The sequence below is a fragment of the Spermophilus citellus genome (genome assembly GCF_964194105.1).
Source record: "Spermophilus citellus genome assembly, chromosome: 9".
In the NCBI taxonomy this organism is placed as follows: domain Eukaryota; kingdom Metazoa; phylum Chordata; class Mammalia; order Rodentia; family Sciuridae; genus Spermophilus; species Spermophilus citellus.
In genome coordinates this window covers 5,470,767-5,491,122 of record NC_138191.1, presented here as the reverse complement: position 1 = coordinate 5,491,122, position 20,356 = coordinate 5,470,767, and the positions used below count along the sequence as shown (strand labels likewise).

Here is a 20,356-nt window from a genome sequence, read left to right as displayed (position 1 = left end):
ACTGGGTTCCAAAAGATTGGATTTTTGTTGGGTGAGGTGGCACATGCCTATAATCCCAGCAGCTCTGGAGGCTGAGACAGGAGGATCATGAGTTCAAAGCCTGCCTCAAGCAGAGAGCAAGGCTCTAAGCACCTCAGTGAGACCTTGTCTCTAAGTAAAATATAGAATGGGACTGGGGATGTGGCTCAGTGGTTGAGTGCCTCTGAGTTCAATCCCTAATACCCGCCCCCCCAAAAAAAGTGCCGCATAAAAATGATGACTTTCAATTCTCAGTCATTTGCATACCATTTTTATGACGTTTGCCATATTTGCATGTTACCTACTTTATTATTCAAATCTACTCTTGTTTTTAAATTTGGTGCATTCTTACTCTACACAATTGTTTTGAACTTAAAAGGTTTAATGTGCTAATGTCTTTTCCTAATGCACATTAAAAAGGGAAGGAAAAAAAACCCATAGCTCCAGAGACTTGGGAGGCTGAGGCAGGAGGATTGCAAATTTGAGACCAGCCTTGGCAACTTCAACTTAGCAATACCCTTTCTCAAAATAAAAAAGGCTAAGAGCTGGAGATATAGCTCAGTTGGTAGAGTGCTTGCCTTGCATGCACAAGGCCCTGGGTTCAATCCCCAGCACCACAAAAAAATAATAATTAAAAAAATAAAAAGGTCTAAGGATAGAGCTCAGTGGTAGAACACCTCTGGTTCAATCCCTAGTACCACGGGGTGGGGATGGGGATAAATGAATATGTAAATAATATATATAAGTTTATAGATACATACTGTTTGAATACATACTATTACATACACAGTACTAGCAATAAATTTCCCATACTTAGGTGAATATTTGATTGGTTAAGTTATTGTGGTTTACCAGGAGAGTAATCGGGGTCTGAACTAGAGTGGCGATGGGGTTATGGCACTGAAGATGGGTATTTGGAAGAGCCTGACCCCTAAACGTGAGAAGGAAAAGTCAAGGTGCCTGTTTTTTTTTGTGTGTGTGTTTGCTGGGGATTGAACTTAGGGCCTTGTGCATGTGAGGCAAGCAAGCACTCTACCAACTGAGCCATATCCCCAGCCTTAGGTGCCTGGTTTTAAAACTTGAAAATGGTGATATTAGAGATGTAAGGAGGTCTCACCATTCTGGTTTGGGGAGCCAGGGGAAAAAGGAGAGAAGAATATATCAAAACATTGGCAGGTATCCAGGTAAAAAGATGTTGAAGCTCAAAGGGGAGAGCTTGATGTGAGAGGTTTGGGGATCCAAAAGGGCATAGATAGTTTAGGGCATGGAAGCACATTACAAGCATAAAGGACAATTGCAATATAAATAGAGTTAAAGAGGAAAATCATGTGTTGAAGAGAATGCCAAATGGAACTAGTTTTAGTTTTGGTCCTTGAAGAAGTTTAGCGTGGGATTCAACTTAGCAATACCCTTTCTCAAAATAAAAGGGGTTCTTAATGTCAGCAGATAGGTTGAGAAATAAAGGTAATTGAAGAAAGGTCATTCATTGATACTCTAATAATTCAAGGGTACATTTGAGCATTTAGGTCCCAGGGGGAGAAACCATATTCAAGGGGCAGAAGAATACTGATGGAAAGAAGGTGTATAGGCAGTATGGATAGCTTATAGCAGTATTGCCTGTTTGGCAGTGATGGTTAGTATAGTGGTAGTCAGTAGCCGTATGTGGTTGATAAGCACTCAAAATGTGGCTAGGCTAGAATATGAGAGAGCTAAAATTCTCATTGTATTTATTTTTAGTTCATTTCAATTTAATTAGCCACATGTGTCTAGTGGTTACTCTATTGGACCAGTACAGTTCTAGACATTTAGTATTTTGAGCAGAAGTTGGCTTTGGTGCAGAAAAAATATTTCTTAGAAAGGAAAGAAGAGAATAGAGATTGAGAGAAAAGGGAGGTATTTCACCTTGGTAGCTCCTACTTTATCCCATTGGCAGGACTATTGTGAGCAAAGATAGCCCTACAAGCTGGGGCAGTGGAATAAAACACAAAATACCATGTAGTGCCCAGTGTTAATGAAAATCCCTCTTTTAATGCTCTGTATCCTTTAAGGAGCCATCTTTTATTACTTGAGCCTGGACTAGCTGTGAGGTTAAGGCTAAGCATCGAACCAAAGCACTTGGCCCCTTAACTTCTTCCCCTCCAGGAACCACAGGCTATTCCTGTAGTTTTGATGAGGAACAAAGTGTGGCTGAACCCAGGTATCTGAAGGGAAGGAACTGACCTGCTATGTTCCGCAGGCTTACCTTAGCCCACACCAGTTTCCTCCTTTCATGGGATATTGTTCAAATATTCCCTGGCTCCAGAGGATGATTCTCTAATAGGGCATTGCTAAACTACCAGACCCAATGGGTTCTCTGCTTTGCCTTGTTTTGTGTTGCTTTACTGTTTCCTGGGACCCAAGAACCTTAATGAACTAGTATCCAATTCTGAATTTCCAGTTATTAGAGCAGAGTTCAAAGCTAAGTTCAAGGTGAGATGACAACTGACATTTGTCTTTCTGACCTTAGTTTTTAGGGAACTCTGCATTCTGGATTTATTTAGTAAAGCAATAAAATACTCACACCCCACCCCTGTGTCTCTTTATTTCTTCCCTAAATGGAACAAAACCCTCATTAACCAAGCTGTTTTGAGGGATAAGATCGTAATAATACCCTTCTTTCCTGAGACAGGAGTGGGAATCCCACAAACTAATGTGGACATAAATGAGATCTGTGTATAATATGACGTCGGTTTATCAAGGATGCAATAGCAATTAGACTAGTGCAGCCCCAGGAGTCTTAGAGTTTATAGACTAGTACTGTGCTTCTCAATGGTAAGCTTTGTCATTTAGGGTAGGACAATTCTTTTCTTTTTTTTTTAAAGAGAGAGTGAGAGAGGGAGGGAGAGAGAGAATTTTTTAATATTTATTTTTTAGTTCTCGGCGGACACAACATCTTTGTTGGTATGTGGTGCTGAGGATCGAATCCGGGCCGCACGCATGCCAGGCGAGCGCACTACCGCTTGAGCCACATCCCCAGCCCCATAGGACAGTTCTTGAACATAAAAATGACCCTGCATATTTCTGTCCCCTGGCTAGTAATTACCTTAGAGCCTTCCGGTCATTGAGACAGTAAAAACCTATCAGTATATATTTCCATATTCTCTGGGAGAGATGAGGGGCAATAAGAACCACTGGTTCTTAGCCAGGTGGCAGTCATCTGTAGTCCCCAGCTACTCAGGAAGGTGAGACAGGAGAATCACTAGAATCCAGTAGTTTGAGGCTAACCTGGGCAACATAACAAAACTCTGTCTTGTCTGTTAGAATAGAAACAGAAAAAAAACCACACTGGTTTAATGGGTGAAATTTTAAAAGTCCTAGGGGCCAGGAGTGACGGTACATGCCTGTAATCCCAGTCACTCAGGAAGCTGAGATGGGAGGCTGAGACAGGAGGATTGCAAGTTTGAGGTCAGCCTCAGTGACTTAATAAGGTCCTAAGAAGCTCAGTGAGACCCTGTCTCAAAATAAAAAGAGCTGAGGATGTGGCTCAGTGGTTAAGTGCCCCTGGGTTCAATCCCTGGTACCAAAAATGTGAAAAATAAAAAAGCTCTAGGGAGTGGAGGTGTAGCTCAGAAGCAGGATGCTTGTCTAGCATGCTTGAGGCCCTTGGTTCAGTACTCAGCATTACAATAAAGGAAGTCTACCCTGTTTTCTGCCTCCCCACAACTCTTCCTATTGGGGATTCTACCCAGTCCTTACGCCTGATAGGCAAATGCTCTGCCATTGAGGTTTTGTTTTTTGAGACAGTCTCCCTAAGTTATGAGGCTGGCCTTAAACTTGCTCTCTCTCTGCCTCAGCCTCCTAAGACTGAGATTATAAGCATGGGCCACTGTTCCCAGCCCTAATTTTGCTCTTAAATGTAGTGTCATTCCTTCTCAGGCTCTTTTTATATATATGCATGCTTTCTGTGTTGATAGTGTGCTGTTGTGATGGGCAAAAGGTACAATTTATGCAGTCCAGAGGGAGAAATAAAGAATGTCCATATGTGCTTCTGCCCTAGTCAATGCTTTATTCACTCAAATCATTCAATACAGTTTCACTCTATAGATTCTTATTCAAGAAAACGTCAATCCTTAATGCTAGGCACTGCAATAGACATAATCACTTCACAACAAACAATTCTAGATTAATTCTAAGCACTGCAAACACAGTTATGACAGGCTAATGACAGACATTTCTTCTGCATGCTAAGTGTCAGATCAAAAGTCTCAAGCTTTAGGCTTTAAGTCTAGCAGATGCATGCACACTCACTCAGACCACGGTGATCAGATCAGGAACCAAGGCAAGCTCTTCCTGGGGTGGAGCTGACGGCTGGCTGAGGAGAAGGTCATAGGGAGAACTTGTGGCTCTCACCAGGGTCAAGATGTGGCTGTAGAGTTGGAGAGCTGTGAGGAAAATACAGAGGATCAGCAGACGATGAAAAGTGTTGGGGTGTCAGTCCCAGGTCCTCATCAGACTTTCAGCTTGAGGGCATCATCATTGTCAGCTGCCACCAGATCTCTCTCAGTGACATCATTTACCCTGGGGTTAAAATATCTGTTCTGGTGGTCCCCACCCTGATCTTTTTGCCTTTTTCTTTTTTCCATATTGAGGTTCTGAGATCAATTTGAAACAAGCTATAAAACATGAAGAAACTTACTAATGAACTTCAGAGGCTGGTATTAGATTTAAGATGTATCTGAATTCCCCATAACTCAATTCCCCCATAAGGTGGACTCAGAAAAAGCCAGTGGACTTGAGCACCTTACTCTTTGTATCAGGAATGATTTGAGTTATAAGAAAAAGCATTATAGTAGCATAAATAAGTATGGGATTTATTTTTGTCACTTAATAGGTCTAGCTATGAATGACTATAGTCAAGATATAGCTGGAGTTTCTTTGATTCTCTTAAAGGTTAAAATAATTAGCTCCCATTTTTAAGGCAAGAAGGAGAGCTGAAGTTTTCTAAGAAGTTCCCAGCAGATTCTTCCTCTATATCTCATTGGCCAGAACTGGATCCTGTGATCACCTATAGCTGGAAAGGAGGATGAAAATAAGGAGCAGAGTAGTAGTAGATCTTTGCATGGACTAGGCACACTGTTTATTTAGAAAATAAGGGAAAATTGGATATGGATTGGATAGGCCTCTTATGGGTTTATCACACAAGAAAAAGTATTTGTCTGGGTACAGTGGCACACACCTGTAATCCCAAAGAGTTTGGAGGCTGAGGTGAGAAGATCTTAAGTTTGTAGCCAGAACATAGCGAGATGCTCAGTAACTTAGTAAGACCCTGTTCTCAAAATAAAAAAGGGCTAGGGATATAGCTCAGTTGGTAGAGTGCTTGTCTTGTATACACAAGGCCCTGGGTTCAATCCCCAGCACTTCAAGAAAAGGTGGGGGGCTGGGGATGTGACTCAGTGGTAAAACACCCTTGGGTTTAATCTCCAGCAAACCCCCCCCCCCAAAAAAAAAAATGTAGACTTGAGTGGGTGGGAATATTTATCCCAATCTGCTATGTGTAATGTTGTGTTGAATGCTTTTACAGCAAAATGTTCAACTGTCCCGTTCCCTTCAAACCCTGGTTATTAATGCATTTCTTCTAAGCCAGCGCATCTTCCCTCTTTGCCCTGTTTTCACTTGTCTCAGTTTCTCAACCCAGGGAATAAATACAGTGAAGGAGGTAATTTTTTTCTCCCTCAAAATGTTGTCCAACCAACTTGTCAGTCCAAATTTCTGATTTCTCTGTTGGTCTTTCCACCAACTGACTGACTCTTGCTGCCCTCTGTCTGAGTCCTCCTTGCATCCATCCTACCTTACAGATGCATGTTACATATACCAACCAGCTAGTTGAAAGACTCAGATTTACTTCTGGTACTTTACTAACCTTCCCTTTTTCTCTTTCTCCTCCTCTTTCTCCTCTCCTTCTCTTGTTTTCCCTCCTCTCCTCCGTTGCTGCTGCAGAGCGTCTCTACAGCCAACTTGAGCGAAACCGCCTGCTTTCTAATGAGCTGAAGCTAACGCTGCATGATCTGTGTGACTGATGGGCAGGGCTCACAGATGCCCAGTAAACCACTGACCTGGACCCCAGCAAAAAAAGCTGATTGTCTTTTAAAAAGTTATTATTTTGCCCTAAGCAAGTTGCTTTTTAATTGGGGCAGTTAGAACACTGTTGATTTCCTAACCGCATTGTTAAGTTAGAACAGTTGGATACTGCATTTTTATCCCTTTAAAAGAGATGATGAGGGCTGGGGATGTGGCTCAGGCGGTAGCGCGCTCGCCTGGCGTGCGTGCAGCCCAGGTTCGATCCTCAGCACCACATACCAACAAAGATGTTGTGTCCGCCGAGAACTAAAAAATAAATATTAAAAATTAAAAAAAAATAAAAGAGATGATGAGTTATGAAGGAAAGGGCCCGAGATTATAGTGAAAACTTTTCTCCCGTTTCACTGCTGCTCTTTCATGTGTGCACTGACTATAGGATATGTTCTTTTGCATGGATGTTTTCTAACAATAAAGAGACTGACTTTACGAGATGTTGTAACTGCTTCATCTGCAGGCTCAAGGATGGGCCCTTCCGACTGGGTGGAAAAAAGGGAAGGGAAAGAAGGGTGTGGGATATGAATATGGATCTTTGTTGCCATCACCTTCTCTGAGTGAAGGTTTGAATATTTTCCTCCCCTCCTTAGAGCACTCAGGTTTGCTTGCTTAATAGATGAGGTGCTCCTTGATGGTTAGCCACCAGTTTTCTTCCTAATATTTCCCCTCTTGCTTCCTTTTCCTGGTTTTATGTTTAATTGCAAGTAACTTGTCACAGGCTAGTTCTGGCTAATGGCTCGGCAACAACTAAGTATATGTCTAGAAAGTATTCTTGGCTTTGTTTTCTTTGGCTTAGCCATGAGGGCTTGTTTATTTATCCCACCAACTATTTCTTTCCCCTTTACTTTTTAGAGAAAACATGTAGTACATGAGGATTTCCTATGCTCTTTTCAAGTTGAGATTCTGGTGTTTCACTGGTAGAAATATGTCCATCCTTGTTTGCAACGGTTAGACTGCAGTGAACCTTTTCAAGAAGATATTTGTTCCCTGCACAAAACCTGGAAGAGTGGATGGCTGAAGCTTCAGGCCTGCTCCTTCAGTGACTGAAATTGAAAGCCTTGGTTGGGTGTGGGAGGGAGAGGAAATGGCTGATAAGGTCCTCCACTCCCTCCCCCAGGAAGTACAGCTACTTAGCAACTTTGCAACTTCAGTAGGCAAGCCAGGGGCCCTGCACAAACCCAGTGAGGCAATAGCTCACTGTTGTGGTTGAGAAGGCAGCTGCTTTCTTAGTCTGCAGCTTCCCTGAAGCAGGACCAAGTCCAGAGAGTGAACAGACCCGGAAATTTACTTTTGATAACTTCTCTCCTTTATCCCCATTAGATAAGCTGAAATGCACCAAAGAGGAGCACCTCTGTACACAAAGGATGCTGGACCAGACTCTGCTTGACCTGAATGAGATGTAGAGCTCCCCAGTCCCGCCCTGCTGCTGCTCCTCCCTCTGACCCTGACTCCGCCTGAGGCCAGCCAGCCCGAAGCTGACCTTGAAACTGAGGGCTGATCTTTAACTGGAAGGCTGCTTTCTCCTTTCAACACCCCCCCAACCCCCTACCCCCTTGTCTTTTTCACCAAACTGTCTCTGCTTCTTCCCAGAGATTCCAGCTGGGCTAGAGGCTGAGCACCTTTGGGAACAGCATTTAAGGGAATGTGAGCACAACGCAAAGTGTCTTTAAAAGCATGTTGTGATGTACACATTTTGTAATTACTTTTTTTGTTGTTACAGTAACCATTTGTAAAACATTCCAAATAATTTCATAGCTCTGAAGCAGCAATCTAATTCCCTTCTCACTTTTGGAAGGTAACTTTCCAGCCTAATCCCTATTGCCCTCTCCTTAGAGGAGGAAAAGAGGAATGGGCCTGCCTTACTGAGAGCCAAACAGAGCCCAGGGAAAGACTCTACTATGGCAAACCTCATTGCTCTGTGCAAAGTACTAGCCAAACCAGAAAGGTGATTCCAAGAGGAGTTAGCCAAAAAAAAAACAAAAACCTTGCTATTCAGGTTTTGTTTTATTTTTAGCTTTAAGGTATCTTTAGACAACTGTATTCTTATTTTTTACTTTTTTTCATCAGAAATGACCAAATTAACATGGTGAGACCTCTGAGACTTTTTGTTTTTCTGGTGCTGGGGATTGAACCCAGGGCCTAGTGCTTGTTCGGCAAATGCTCTACCACTGAGCCATATTCTTAGCCTTGAGACCAAATTTTTCTCCCATCTCTACCCACTTCCCAAGTGTTCACAGAATGGATCATGGGCCCCTTAATCTTTCGTGACCACTTAATTGCTCTCCTGCTTGCTTGAAAAAAAAAAGAAAGAAAGAAAATTATGTTTTGGCCACTGATTTAGCCATATGAACTCATCTCATCACCCTTTTCTGGGTCTGAAGCTGCTGTATCTAAAAGTGCCATCTCATTGTGCTTTGTATCAGTCAGTGCTGGAGAATCTTGAATAGCTTATGTACACAACTTTTTAAATTTTATATTATTTTGAAACTGCATCTTTGGGGTGGGGTACCTGGCCACCTCGTTTGGCTGTGAGAGTCCTGCAGTCTGGGCTGGCAGTGTGCTGATCTTTCAAAGTTTCTTTCCCAGCCCAATCCCCACTTTTTTAGGTGAGGTTTCGTGAGGTCTGTTAGGTGTACATCCTGCAGCTTATTGGCTTAAAATGTATTCTCCTTTGTTGTGGTCTCTTTGGGGCCAGTTGGGAGAAAGACAAACAATAGTGCAACTGTTTTGATACTGAATATTGACAAGTGTCTTTTTGAAATAAAGAACCAGTCCCTCCAAACTTCAGATCTACTTGAGTTTTATTTATTAAACCAAATGTGCTTTTTTCCATAGGAGTTGTGAGGTTTGAGCTAAAAATCAGATCTCATTGCGTGGTAGCAACAGGATTTAACATAGACAAAGACTGGCTTCAAACATAGCTCTCAAAATTCCTAATTGTATTTCCTGATGTAAATCATTTAGGGTTGTCTTGTAAAATGGGGATAACATGTATTGTCAGGGCAAAGTGAAGATTGGAAGTAAAGTGTGTGGTTTTAGTAGACTGTTCCTAGGTGAGTCTTTCAGTTAATACCTTACTGGATATTTGGAGAAAACACATTAATTTAACAAGTGCTCCCAAAGTATTTGCTTAGAGACAGGCTGTATGAGTGGATGGCTTTCAAAGCTGCCTTTGAGACTGGCATTTCCTGCACTCTGGCCTTGAAGTGTGATGTGTATCTGACTTCCTAGTTAAAATTACAGAGCTCCCTTGACAAAGTCCAGCTGTTTATAGACTGGAAATTTTTCCGTTTACAGGCATAGAACAGTACTGACTGGAAATTATTGCAAAAAAAAAAAAAATTTTTTTTTTCAATCTAGGAGCCAAACAATGGACAGCGGAATGAGAAGTTAAGCTTGGAGAAATGTTTGTTATACATTTCTGCTTGTTCCTTACTATTGAAAAAACCTGCCATACTTTTTTTTTTTTTTTTTTTGGCAGGGGGCGGGGTGGTTTTCTGGGTATCAACACCCCCCACCCCGGCCTTAAGCAGGTAAGCACGCGAGGCCAGCACTCTGAGCTACACTCCCAACACTGCGAAGTGCAAATCTAGGAAGGTAGCCCTTTAAGTTCCTAAAACTTCAGCAAAAGTTGGGGAAGGTCTAAGTGTTGAATTCCCACAATTCCCAGTCGGCCAGATATCCCGCCTCCTGCTAACGTAGAGCCTTCCGATTGGCTGCTGTGGCTGCGGACGCGCCGCTCTGACGGCGCGGGAACCTGAGGTCTGGCGGTCGCCATGATAAACCTCGGAGCCACGGTGCTCCTTTGCTGCGTGCCTCTCGGTCGCCTCCTGTGCCTGTCACTGGCCTTGTTTGGGACCCTCGCCAACAAACTTAACGTGCCGCAGGTGTTGCTGCCCTTTGGCCGGGAGCCAGGCCGGGTGCCTTTCCTGCTGGAGGCACAGCGGGGCTGCTACGTCTGGTGAGGGATGGTGGGGTCTGTCCTCACGCACCCGGTCCCTCCTAGCGAGGACGGAGCGCGGCTCCGGGAGATCCCACAGGAGGGCTGCGCGGTCGCCGGGCGTGACAGGCCCACCTTCTGCGTGGGGTGTGCCCTACCCGCGCGAGAGCTGTTGGGTCAGGAAACGGGCTGGTTCCGGGAGGGAAGGTCCCCTGCGGCTGCTCCCCACAGAGGGTCTGGAACCCCGCGGAACCAAGCGCTTTTCCTGGGTTAACCGACCGACTTTGTTCAGTCTGGAGCAGTACTGTTGGTCCCCAGTTTATGAGGAATCCGGAGCTCGAGGCCACAGAGGGTAAAGCTTCCTGGAAGACCATCTGGTGTGGAGGGGAGAGCTGCCCGGGACAACTTTTATGTTGTTCGCCCTTATTCAAGGAGCCTCGCTCGCCGGAAATTTGAGGACAAGGGGTTCTCAACTCTGGAATATTGAGTGACCTTGACTAAAGATGGAAAGACGTGATTTTGTGGTGTGGGAGAAGAACCTATTAAGTTCTGTGGTTATCCAAGCAGCGAGGGAACCCAACCAAAGTGAGCTCTGAGACACCAGAGCATTCATCCTAAATGGAGCAGATTTCCCTTTACTGTTTCTTAAAAGAAGCAATGGGGTGTTTTCCAAGAATTCACCTTTCATTTTATGAGGAAGTAGGGGAATTAGGCTTATAAAGTGACCCAGTGTGATGTATTTCCTGACTTAGAGGATGATGCAAGGAATCTTCCCAGAATTGAAAACTATTTCTTCCGTCCATCCAGAAATATTAATTTTTTTCGCATTTTGTGTTGGATTCACACCTCATTATTTAGCCAACTTTTCCATCTAAGATAGCAGCCCAGTTTCTAGGATTAGAAAAAATCATTTCTTAAAGTATGGGAAAGTCCTGTCTCTCAGAAATATAATCAGTCCTGGAAATATAACATCAGTGCTATTTTTACAGATGGAGGGAAGAATTAATTTTTAAAAAATTTATATATGAAAATGGAATGCATTACAATTCTTATTACACATATAGAACATAATTTTTCATATCTCTGTGTACAAAGTATATTCACACCAATTCGTGTCTTCATACATGTACTTAGGATAATAATGATCCTCACATTCCACATTTATAACCCCATGCCCTTCCTTTCCCCTCCAACCCCTATGCCCTATCTAGAGTTCTTCCCATGCTCCCTCGCCCTATCCCACTATAAATCAGCTTCCTTATATCAGAGAAAACATTCATCATTTGGTTATTTGGGATTGGCTAACTTTACTTAGCATTATCTTCTCTAACTCCATCCATGAATTAATCTTATTTTAACATTGATCTTATTTTAAATTTTGAGGGAAGAATATAATTTAGGGAACATTGCACAAAAGATCACTGGGAAAAAGTTCTGATCATCTCTCCCATTTTGATCCTGTGTCCCTAATCAATGTTCCTACTTTATTTATTTATTTTTTGATACTGGGGATTGAACCCAAAGGTGCTTTGCTGCTGAACTACATTCCCAGTCCTTTTTATTTTATTTTTTATTTTGAGATAGGGTTTTGCTAAGTTGCTGAGGCTGGCCTCAAACTTGCCATCCTCCTGCCTCAGTTTCCTGATTCCTGGGATTATAGGCTGGTGCCATTGTGCCCAGCAAATGTTCCTACTTTAAAGAGTGTCATTTTAGTTTGCCCAGTAGTATGTAAAATGGAAGACATATAGAAATCTCTTCAAAAAAATTAGCTTTGACCCATGTATCTTACACTCTGAAGTATTTTGTTCTGGCAGGCATTCCACCCATCATGACGCAGTAACTGTTGAGCCTTTATATGAAAATGGCACCTTATGTTCCCAAAGAGCTGTACTTATTGCTGAATCTACCCAACCCATACGCCTCAGCAGTATTATTCTTGCTCGAGAAATAGGTATGTTGAGAGCAAAAACTGTAACACTTTGGGATAGAATGAATGGTCTGATATCTTGTATAGATGAGTAATGCAAATGGTATTAGCTTCGGATAATAAGAGGTGGAAAAAGGAATGCCTGCAGTATAATCCCTGATTGTGGCATCATATCTGACTTTTTTTTTTTTCCATTTTGGTATATACAGCGTCTTTCATGGTGTCTTATACCATGGAAATGTTAATTGTTTGAATCAATATAGGGAGGAGGAAGTAATCATCATCTAGAACCAATTTAGGTGGTAGGTCCGAAGCTAGTCTAGAATAAGGGATAAGGCAATACAAAGATCATGTGTGGTAGTGCATTCCTAAAACGCCAGTTACTTGGAAAGCTGAGCCACAAGGATCACAAATTGGAGGCCAGCATGGTGAACTTGGATCCTGTCTCAGAATAAAAAATAAAAAGGGCTGGGGTGTAGCTCAGTGGTAGAGCCCCTCTAGGTTTAGTCCCCAACAAAAACTAAATCAAAAGTGGGGGTTATCAACATGAATCATTGGCATCACCAGAATCACATGAGAACTTATTAGAAACATGAATTCTCAGGCTCTGTCTCCAGTCATCTACATCAGGAGCTCTGGGGTAGGCCTACAGGCCTGTGTTTTAATAAGCTTTCTCGGTGGTTGTTTTTATTTTTCCTTTCTTTCCCCAGATAATTCTTTTTTTCTTTTTATTTATTATTTATTTGTTTGTTTTTTCAGTAATGGGAATCAAACCCAGGGCCTTGCACATGTTAGGCAAGCACTGTACCACTGAGAACCACGTGCAGCCTCTCTTTATTTTTATTATTCATTTGTTTATCTAAAAATTTATTTTTAAATTATTTATATATTTTGTAGTCCATGGGATTGTGTGTAGTCACTGGGATTATATATTTGTAGTCACAGTGACTACAAAGCACACACCTGGCTCCTATTTGGGTATTGAACTCAGGGGTGCTTAACCACTGTCTGACTTTTCTTTTCTATTTTTTAAATTGTATTTATTTATACAGGACCTCATGAGCATATGCTACCACTGATTACTCTTACTACCCCTGCCCCAGGTCATTTTTATACATAATAAAGTTTGAGAAGCCCTACTGTATTCTATTTTAGGCTAGAGCTCTCAAGAAATGCTATTTTTTTTCAAATCAGGACAGGAGTCTTGGTATCCCTGCATTTCTAGCACTTCATGTCCATCTTTTTTTTTTTTTTTTTTTTTTTTTAAGACGGAGGGGGGGAGAGAGAGAGAATTTATTTTTAATATTTATTTTTTAGTTCTCGGCGAACATAACATCTTTGTTTGTATGTGGTGCTGAGGATCGAACCCGGGCCTCACGCATGCCAGGCAAGCGCGCTACCGCTTAAGCCATATTCCCAGCCCTCATTTCCATCTTGATAGGCTGGAAATATCTCTACAGCTTTTAAAATTCATTTATTTATATGTATTTTTTGCAGTAATAGGGATTGAACTCAGGGCATACATACAATGCTAGACAAGCATTTCATCACTGAGCTATACCCCAGCCCTTTTCTTTTATTTTGAGATATGGTCTCTTTATTTATTTATCTTTATGAGGTGATGAGGATTGAATCAGGGCCTCACATGTGCTGGGCAAGCGCTTTACCACTGAGCCCCAGCCCCAGCCCAAGATACGTTCTCTTTAAATTGCCAGTTTGGCCTCACTTGTGCACCTCCTGCTTCCTCCTCCCAAGTAGCAGGGGTCACAGGTATGGCCACTGTCCCTGGCTATAATGCAGCATTTCTTAAAAGAATCAATTTTAAAACAAAAACAAAAATGCCTCTTTTTCTTTTTCTTTCAAGTACTGGGGATTGAACTCAGGAGTGTTTTATTTACCACTGGGTAACACCCCCAGCTCCGTTTTTTTTTTTTTTTTTTTTTTTTTGGAACAGGGTCTCAGTGTTGCCCAGGCTGGCCTCACTTGTGATCCTCCTGCCTCAGCCTCCTAGTTACTGAGATTACAGGCCTGTACCACCCAACCGAGCCTCAAAGCTACTCTTAAATTCACTTTGCAGTTAGATAATACTAATCTCTTTTTGTTTCCAGATTGCTAGCACCACCTTTCCATCCCTCCTCTTAACTTTTTGGTATCTAAGAGGCAAGAGTCCTCTGCTACTGTCCACCAGATTTTCTTCTAAATACCAATACTAATTCTACAAATATTGATGCTGGTCCTTTTAACATTCTCATATGTGCTGTCAATGATAATTAAGTCATGACTACTGCCTGACTGATAGAAATTGTAAGATGACATCAATTATAAGATGAATCTTAACCAAAAGAGTGGCTCAAGAGTAGAGTGCCTGCCTATTCTGTGCAAAGCCCTAGCTTTGATCCCCAGCACCACAAAAAAACAAAACAAACAAACAAAAAACAGAAATAAAACAAAATCTCAACTTCATAGATGTTAAAATATATATAAAAAAAAAGAGTGTCTAAACTGGACATGGTAGCACATGCCTGTATTTTCAGTGACTCAGGAGGTTGAGCCAAAAGAATTACAAGTTCAAGGTCAGCCTGGGCAATTTAGGGAGACCCTTTTCAAAATTAATAAATAAAATTGGCTGGGAATATCACTCAGTGGCAGAGTTTCCCCAAGTTCAATCTTTAGTATGGCAAAAGAAAAATAAAAGTACTGGGCTGGGGTTGTGGCTCAGTTGTAGAGTGCTCGCCTAGCATGTGTGAGCACTGGGTTTGATCCTCAGCACTGTGTAAAAATGAGATATAGATATTGTATGTTCACCTAAAACAAAAAAATAAATATATGTTTAAAAAAACGAAAAAGGTACCTAAGAATCCACAAAATATGAAGAAAATTCTCAAAGATGAGTCTTTGTGACCATGTTATATGAACTAGCTACAAAGGATAGAGGGATAGAGGAGGATATAGTGATCAGAAGCAGCAGCATTGAATGGTCACTTAGCTATGTTTTTTTTAATATATTTTTTTTAGTTTTCGGTGGACACAACATCTTTATTTTTATGTGCTGCTGAAGATCGAACCCAGTGCCCCCTGCATGCCAGGCGAGCACCTAACCACTTGAGCCACATCCCCAGCCCCATGTAGCTATTTTTAAACTACATTAATTCATGCTGATATCAAAAGATTCAGACTGGATATGTGGTAGAGCAGCCCTGGGTTGGATCCCTAGCACCACACACATACACAAAAGATTCATTCACACAAGACTAGGAAAAATGTCAAATATGGCTTCAATTTTAATTTATTTGACTTATAGAAAATATTCCAAAACTAAGTACATTTCAGTAACCTTTCCCTGGTGCATACCTGTAATCCCAGCAGCTCTGAAGGCTAAGGCAGGAGGATTGCAAACGAGGCCAGTCTGACCAATTTATCAAGAGCCTTTCTGAAAATACAAATAATAAAAAGGTCTGGGGATGTAGCTTAGTGGTAGAGCACCCCTGGGTTCACTCCCCATACCAAACAACAATCATCTTCCCTAATTGTACTACTAATATAATTGTTCATATAGATGACACAGGCTTATAATGATAAATGCCGGTATCAATGACCTACCAGGGACATTCCTATCTGAAGGGAAATGGGCAGTCTGAAAGGGGTGAAAGACTTCATTTTCAAAGGGAAGAACATGCCCAAGAAAAATTGTTCATTCTTTTGACAAATATTCATTGAGTTACCTGCTCTTTATAAGGTACCTATGAGGGAAAAACATTGAGCATCCCATTGGTGTTTAGGCACCTCAAATCTTATTCATGAGCCAGGCTTGTAATACCAGTGACTCAGGAGGCTGAGGCAGGAGAATTGCTAATTTGAGGCCCACCTCAGCAATTTAGCAAGGCCCTGTCTCAAGATAAAAAACAAAAAGGGCTGGGAATATAGCTCAGTGATAAAGTGCCTCTGGGTTAAATCCCCAATATCAAATAAATAAATAAATAAATAAATAAAAGAATTTTGTTCGAGATGATTTTTGATAATGTTTGGTAATGAAATCAAGTGGCTATGACAGATGATGATTAAAGGTAAGAGACCTGAGTTGGGCATGTTCCATGTTGTAAGAATGCTAGATTTCTAGATTTCTTTTGATTTTTTTTTTCTTTATGACTAAGTATTACCTAGATTTGAACATTCAAAATATATAGAAGATTAGGGCTGGGGTTGTGGCTCAGTGATAGAACACTTGCCTAGCATGTGTGAGGCCCTGGGTTCAATCCCCAACACCACATAAAACTAAACAAAATAAAGGTATTGTGTCCACCTACAACTAAAAAGAAAAAAATACAAAAGATTAAAGGGTGAAATGTAAATATCTCTTCAATCCTTGTTTTCTTAGAGGCAACTTTTCTGTATCTTACCAGTAGTATTTCATGAATATATGAATATGCATTTTTTTAAGAACTAGAGGCATCAATCTTTAATAACTTATAGGCAAATGCTAAAAAATAGTTAATAATAATACAGAGAACACACATGGCTTATAAAAAGGGTTGTGGATCTGCAAATGTGAGGGAGAGATCTTGGTTTTCACACAGACACAAAAAATAAAGACTATTTTGACTGGCTGAATATGCATTTTTATAGTGGGAAATCTAGCCTTTGAGTACAGAGCACCTAGAGGAGTTTGGAGATGATGGCATAATTTAGGTGAAAAAGTTCACATAGAGGATGAAAATATTTGGACAACTGATCAGTTTGGATAGGAAAACAGAATGGGATTATCAGTACTTTTTGCATTGTGCATAGCACTTGGTAAGTGTTCAGTAAGTATTTACCGATTGACTAGTTGCAGCAGTGGAGTATAATCAAGGAGTTGGCCTAGGCATGGTGACACATGCTGGTGGTAATCCTGGAATGCGGGAGACAGGAATCCTGGAGACAGGAGGATTGCAAATTTGAAGCCAACCTCAACAATTTAGTAAGACCCTCAGCAACTTATTGAGAACTTGTCTCAAAATAAAAAATAAAAAGGGCTAGGAGGGCTGGGGATGTGGCTCAAGTGGCCTGGCATGCGCAGGGCGCTGGGTTCAATCCTCGGCAACATAAAATTAAAATAAAAATGTTGTGTCCAACGAAAACTAAAAAATTAATTAATTAATTAAAAAGGGCTAGGAATGTGGCTCAGTGGTAAAGTGTCCTGAATTAAATCCTCAGTATAAAACCAAAACCCAAAACAACCAACCAAACAAACAAACAAAAAAAGGAGTTGATTTGGAAGCTGGAGTAAGTATGGAGGTTAGGAAAGACAGAAGTTTATAGTTTCTGCTCCCTCTTTTTGTTTATGGTTCTGTGTTCCTTTGGTTCTCTCAATTCTGGTTTCATTCTCTTGTTTTTTTGTGGTCTTCTTTTTTCATCTCCCTAGATCAGTTCTCCTTTTTTCTATGGCATTTTTCTTTCTTTCTTTTTCACACAGTACCTTTATTTATTTATTTTTGTATGACGCTGAGGATCCATCCCAGTGCCTCATACATGTGAGGCAAGCACTCTACCACTGAGCCACAACCCCAGCCCAATTGTTTTTCTTTCTTATTACCCAACTCCAGTATGGACCTGAAGTATACTTCAGGACCTGTAAAATGTTTGTTATATTATTTAATAAAGTTATTTGTTTACTTTTCACTTTAAAAGCAAGTAAGTTAAATGAAAATTTTCCTAATCACTCAAAATTTACTTGTAAGTCATCCAAAGTAATTGTTTTTTTCTTTAGGATCCATGGCCTTGTATTAAAAAGCTTCCTGCAATTGAAATAGTCAGATGAGTAGGCATTATGTGCACAAGGCTTTTCATATTTTTATGTAAGGTCATGGCAGCTTTTGTTCTCTCATTGCCATGTACATTTCTCCACTGAAGAAAGGGATTTAATTTCCCATTTATTGCTAGATTATCTAGTGCCTAATTATCTAGTGTAGGTATTATCTAAGCTCGCCCTTCCTCCCTCCCGCCCTTCCTTCCTTCCTTTGCCATACCTGGTACACTTCCTTAATGGCATCTACCAGCAGACCCTGTGAGATTTCAACTTCTCTTGGCTCTTGTCCATTGATTCCATGTTTTGGTTTTTAATTCTTTTATTTCAGGTTTTGTTTTTCATTTAAACATTAATCAAGTAGAAGATTATTTTTATTTTATTTTTTTATTTTTATTTTTTTTAAAGAGAGAGAGGGAGAGAGAGAGAGAGAGAGAGAATTTTTTTTTTAATCTTTATTTTTTAGTTCTCGGCGGACACAACATCTTTGTATGTGGTGCTGAGGATCGAACCCGGGCCACACGCATGCCAGGCGAGTGTGCTACCGCTTGAGCCACATCCCCAGCCCGATTATTTTTATTTTAAAATAATTTTAGAGTTAGAGAAAAGATGAAAAGAAAGTACACAGAGTTTTCATATACCTTAACCCAGTTTTTACTAATGTTCCATTAGTGACCTCTTTTTACTCTAGGAGTCCATGTAAGATACTACATTACTCAGGTAACTTGTCGTGTTTCCTCAATCTCCTCTGATCTGTAACAATTTCTTGGTCACTTTTGACACTTTAAGGTCTGTTGGTCAGGTGTTTTATATAATATCTCTCCATTTTAGTTTGTCTGATGTTTTGTCTAGGTTATGGATTTTTTTGGGGGAAAATATCCAGATGTGAAGAGCCCTTCTTTTTTTTAATTTTTTAATTTTTAATTTTATTTTTTTTATTGGTTGTTCACAACATGAAGAGCCCTTCTTGCTTCATTATATTAAGGAGTATATGATATCAACATGAATTACCACTGGTGATCTGAACTTTGATCTCCTAGTTAAGGTGGTGTCTCTTAGGTTTCCCCACTATAAAGTTTCCATTTTCCCCTTCCCATACTCTATTAATTAAAAATAATCACTAAGCTGGGAATACTGGCACATGCCTGTAGTGCCTACTCCTTGAGAGATGAGCAGGAGGATCTCTTGAGCCCACAATGTCCAGATCAGCATGGGTAACTTAGTGAGACCATATCTCACCACAATAAAAGAAGGGAGAACTAAGCTTCACCTTCATATATTCACTACCACAGTTTTAGGGAAGATACTTAGATATATTTTATTTCTCCTTAGGGTTTTACATTCTCATTTTTAGCATTTATCCATGAATTTTATTATTGTGTGTTCGATGGAATTTTCTATTCCCCTTATTCTTTCTGTATTTATTAACTGGTATTCTTCTGGTTGTTTTGTTGTTGTTGTTTTGTTGGGGGTGGGGGTAATGAGGATTGAATCCAATAGCACTTTACTACTGAGCTACATCCCCAGCCCTTTTTATTTTATTTCATTTTTGAGATAGGATCTAAATTGCTGAGTCTGGCTTGGAACTTGCTATCCTCTTGCCTCCACTTCATGAGTAGCTGGGATTACAGGCATATGCCCCAGCTCTTAACTAGTGTTTTTCTGAAAGAAAGATGTCTTACATCTCATGAATAATTTCTGTTATTCCTTTATTTATTATTTACATCAGTATGATTCATGGATATTTATTTTATTTGGGGGGTTATCATGCAATGCTTCATAAGTTATTTTGTTACTCTATTTTTTCCAACTGAGAGCTCTTTCAGCTTAGCTCCTGTGTCCTTTGAACTTGCCCCTATCTTTTATTTTGTTATTTATTTTTAAATATTTCCTTTTTAATTCTACAAGATGAATTAGATTCATCTTCTATTTTCCATGAGTAACCATTTCCTCAGAGAGTTATGGTTCGTTTTGTTAAAGAATTATATTTAGAAACCAAGATCTGGACATAAGTGTGCCTGTTGCTACTGAAATGTCACTCCTAGGTCCTCTGAGCAGACAGAACTAGGAAATATATGTATGTGTACTAACCTCTATATACACACATATCTACATTTATTTCCCTATCTATCTGCATATCACATCCTGTACCACAGAATTCATTCTAGCCTTCCCCTCTTGCTTATTTGCAACTTCTTTCTCAGGGAGAAAGGGAGAAACCTCACCTTCCTTACCTACAGCATATTTACTTATTTGTTCAGCTATAGGGTATATAGAAAAGTAATTTCAGGATGATTAATCCAGTTTTTAATGTTGCTTGTGAAAGAACTATACCATTTCCTGAAATAAGCCTATTTTGATAAACCTTAGCCTTTCTTGAGGGGCATTTGCCTATGTTATCTGATTAACATTTTCCTTTGATTTTTTTTAATATTTATTTTTTGTTATAGGTGGACACAATATCTTTATTTTATTTGTATGTGGTGCTGAGGATCGAACCCAGTGCCTCACACATGCTAGGTGAGCACTCTACCTCTGAACCACAACCCCAGCCCTTCCTTTGATTTTAAAATTCAAA

At 40.4% G+C, this 20,356-nt stretch overlaps 1 protein-coding gene across 5 annotated transcripts in view; it reads left to right on the top strand.

Annotated features, from left to right (window-relative positions):
• The window catches only part of TPM3 (tropomyosin 3), a 30,163-nt gene extending 21,684 nt beyond the window's left edge, over positions 1 to 8,479 (top strand). For all 5 annotated transcript variants that reach the window (XM_081306851.1, XM_081306847.1, XM_081306853.1 and 2 more), the window contains one exon: positions 7,450 to 8,479. In XM_081306851.1, coding sequence (XP_081162977.1) covers positions 7,450 to 7,532 — 83 coding nt within the window. In that variant the 3' untranslated portion in view covers positions 7,533 to 8,479. The remainder of the gene's footprint in view (positions 1 to 7,449) is intronic.
• The last annotated feature ends 11,877 nt before the right edge of the window (positions 8,480 to 20,356 follow it).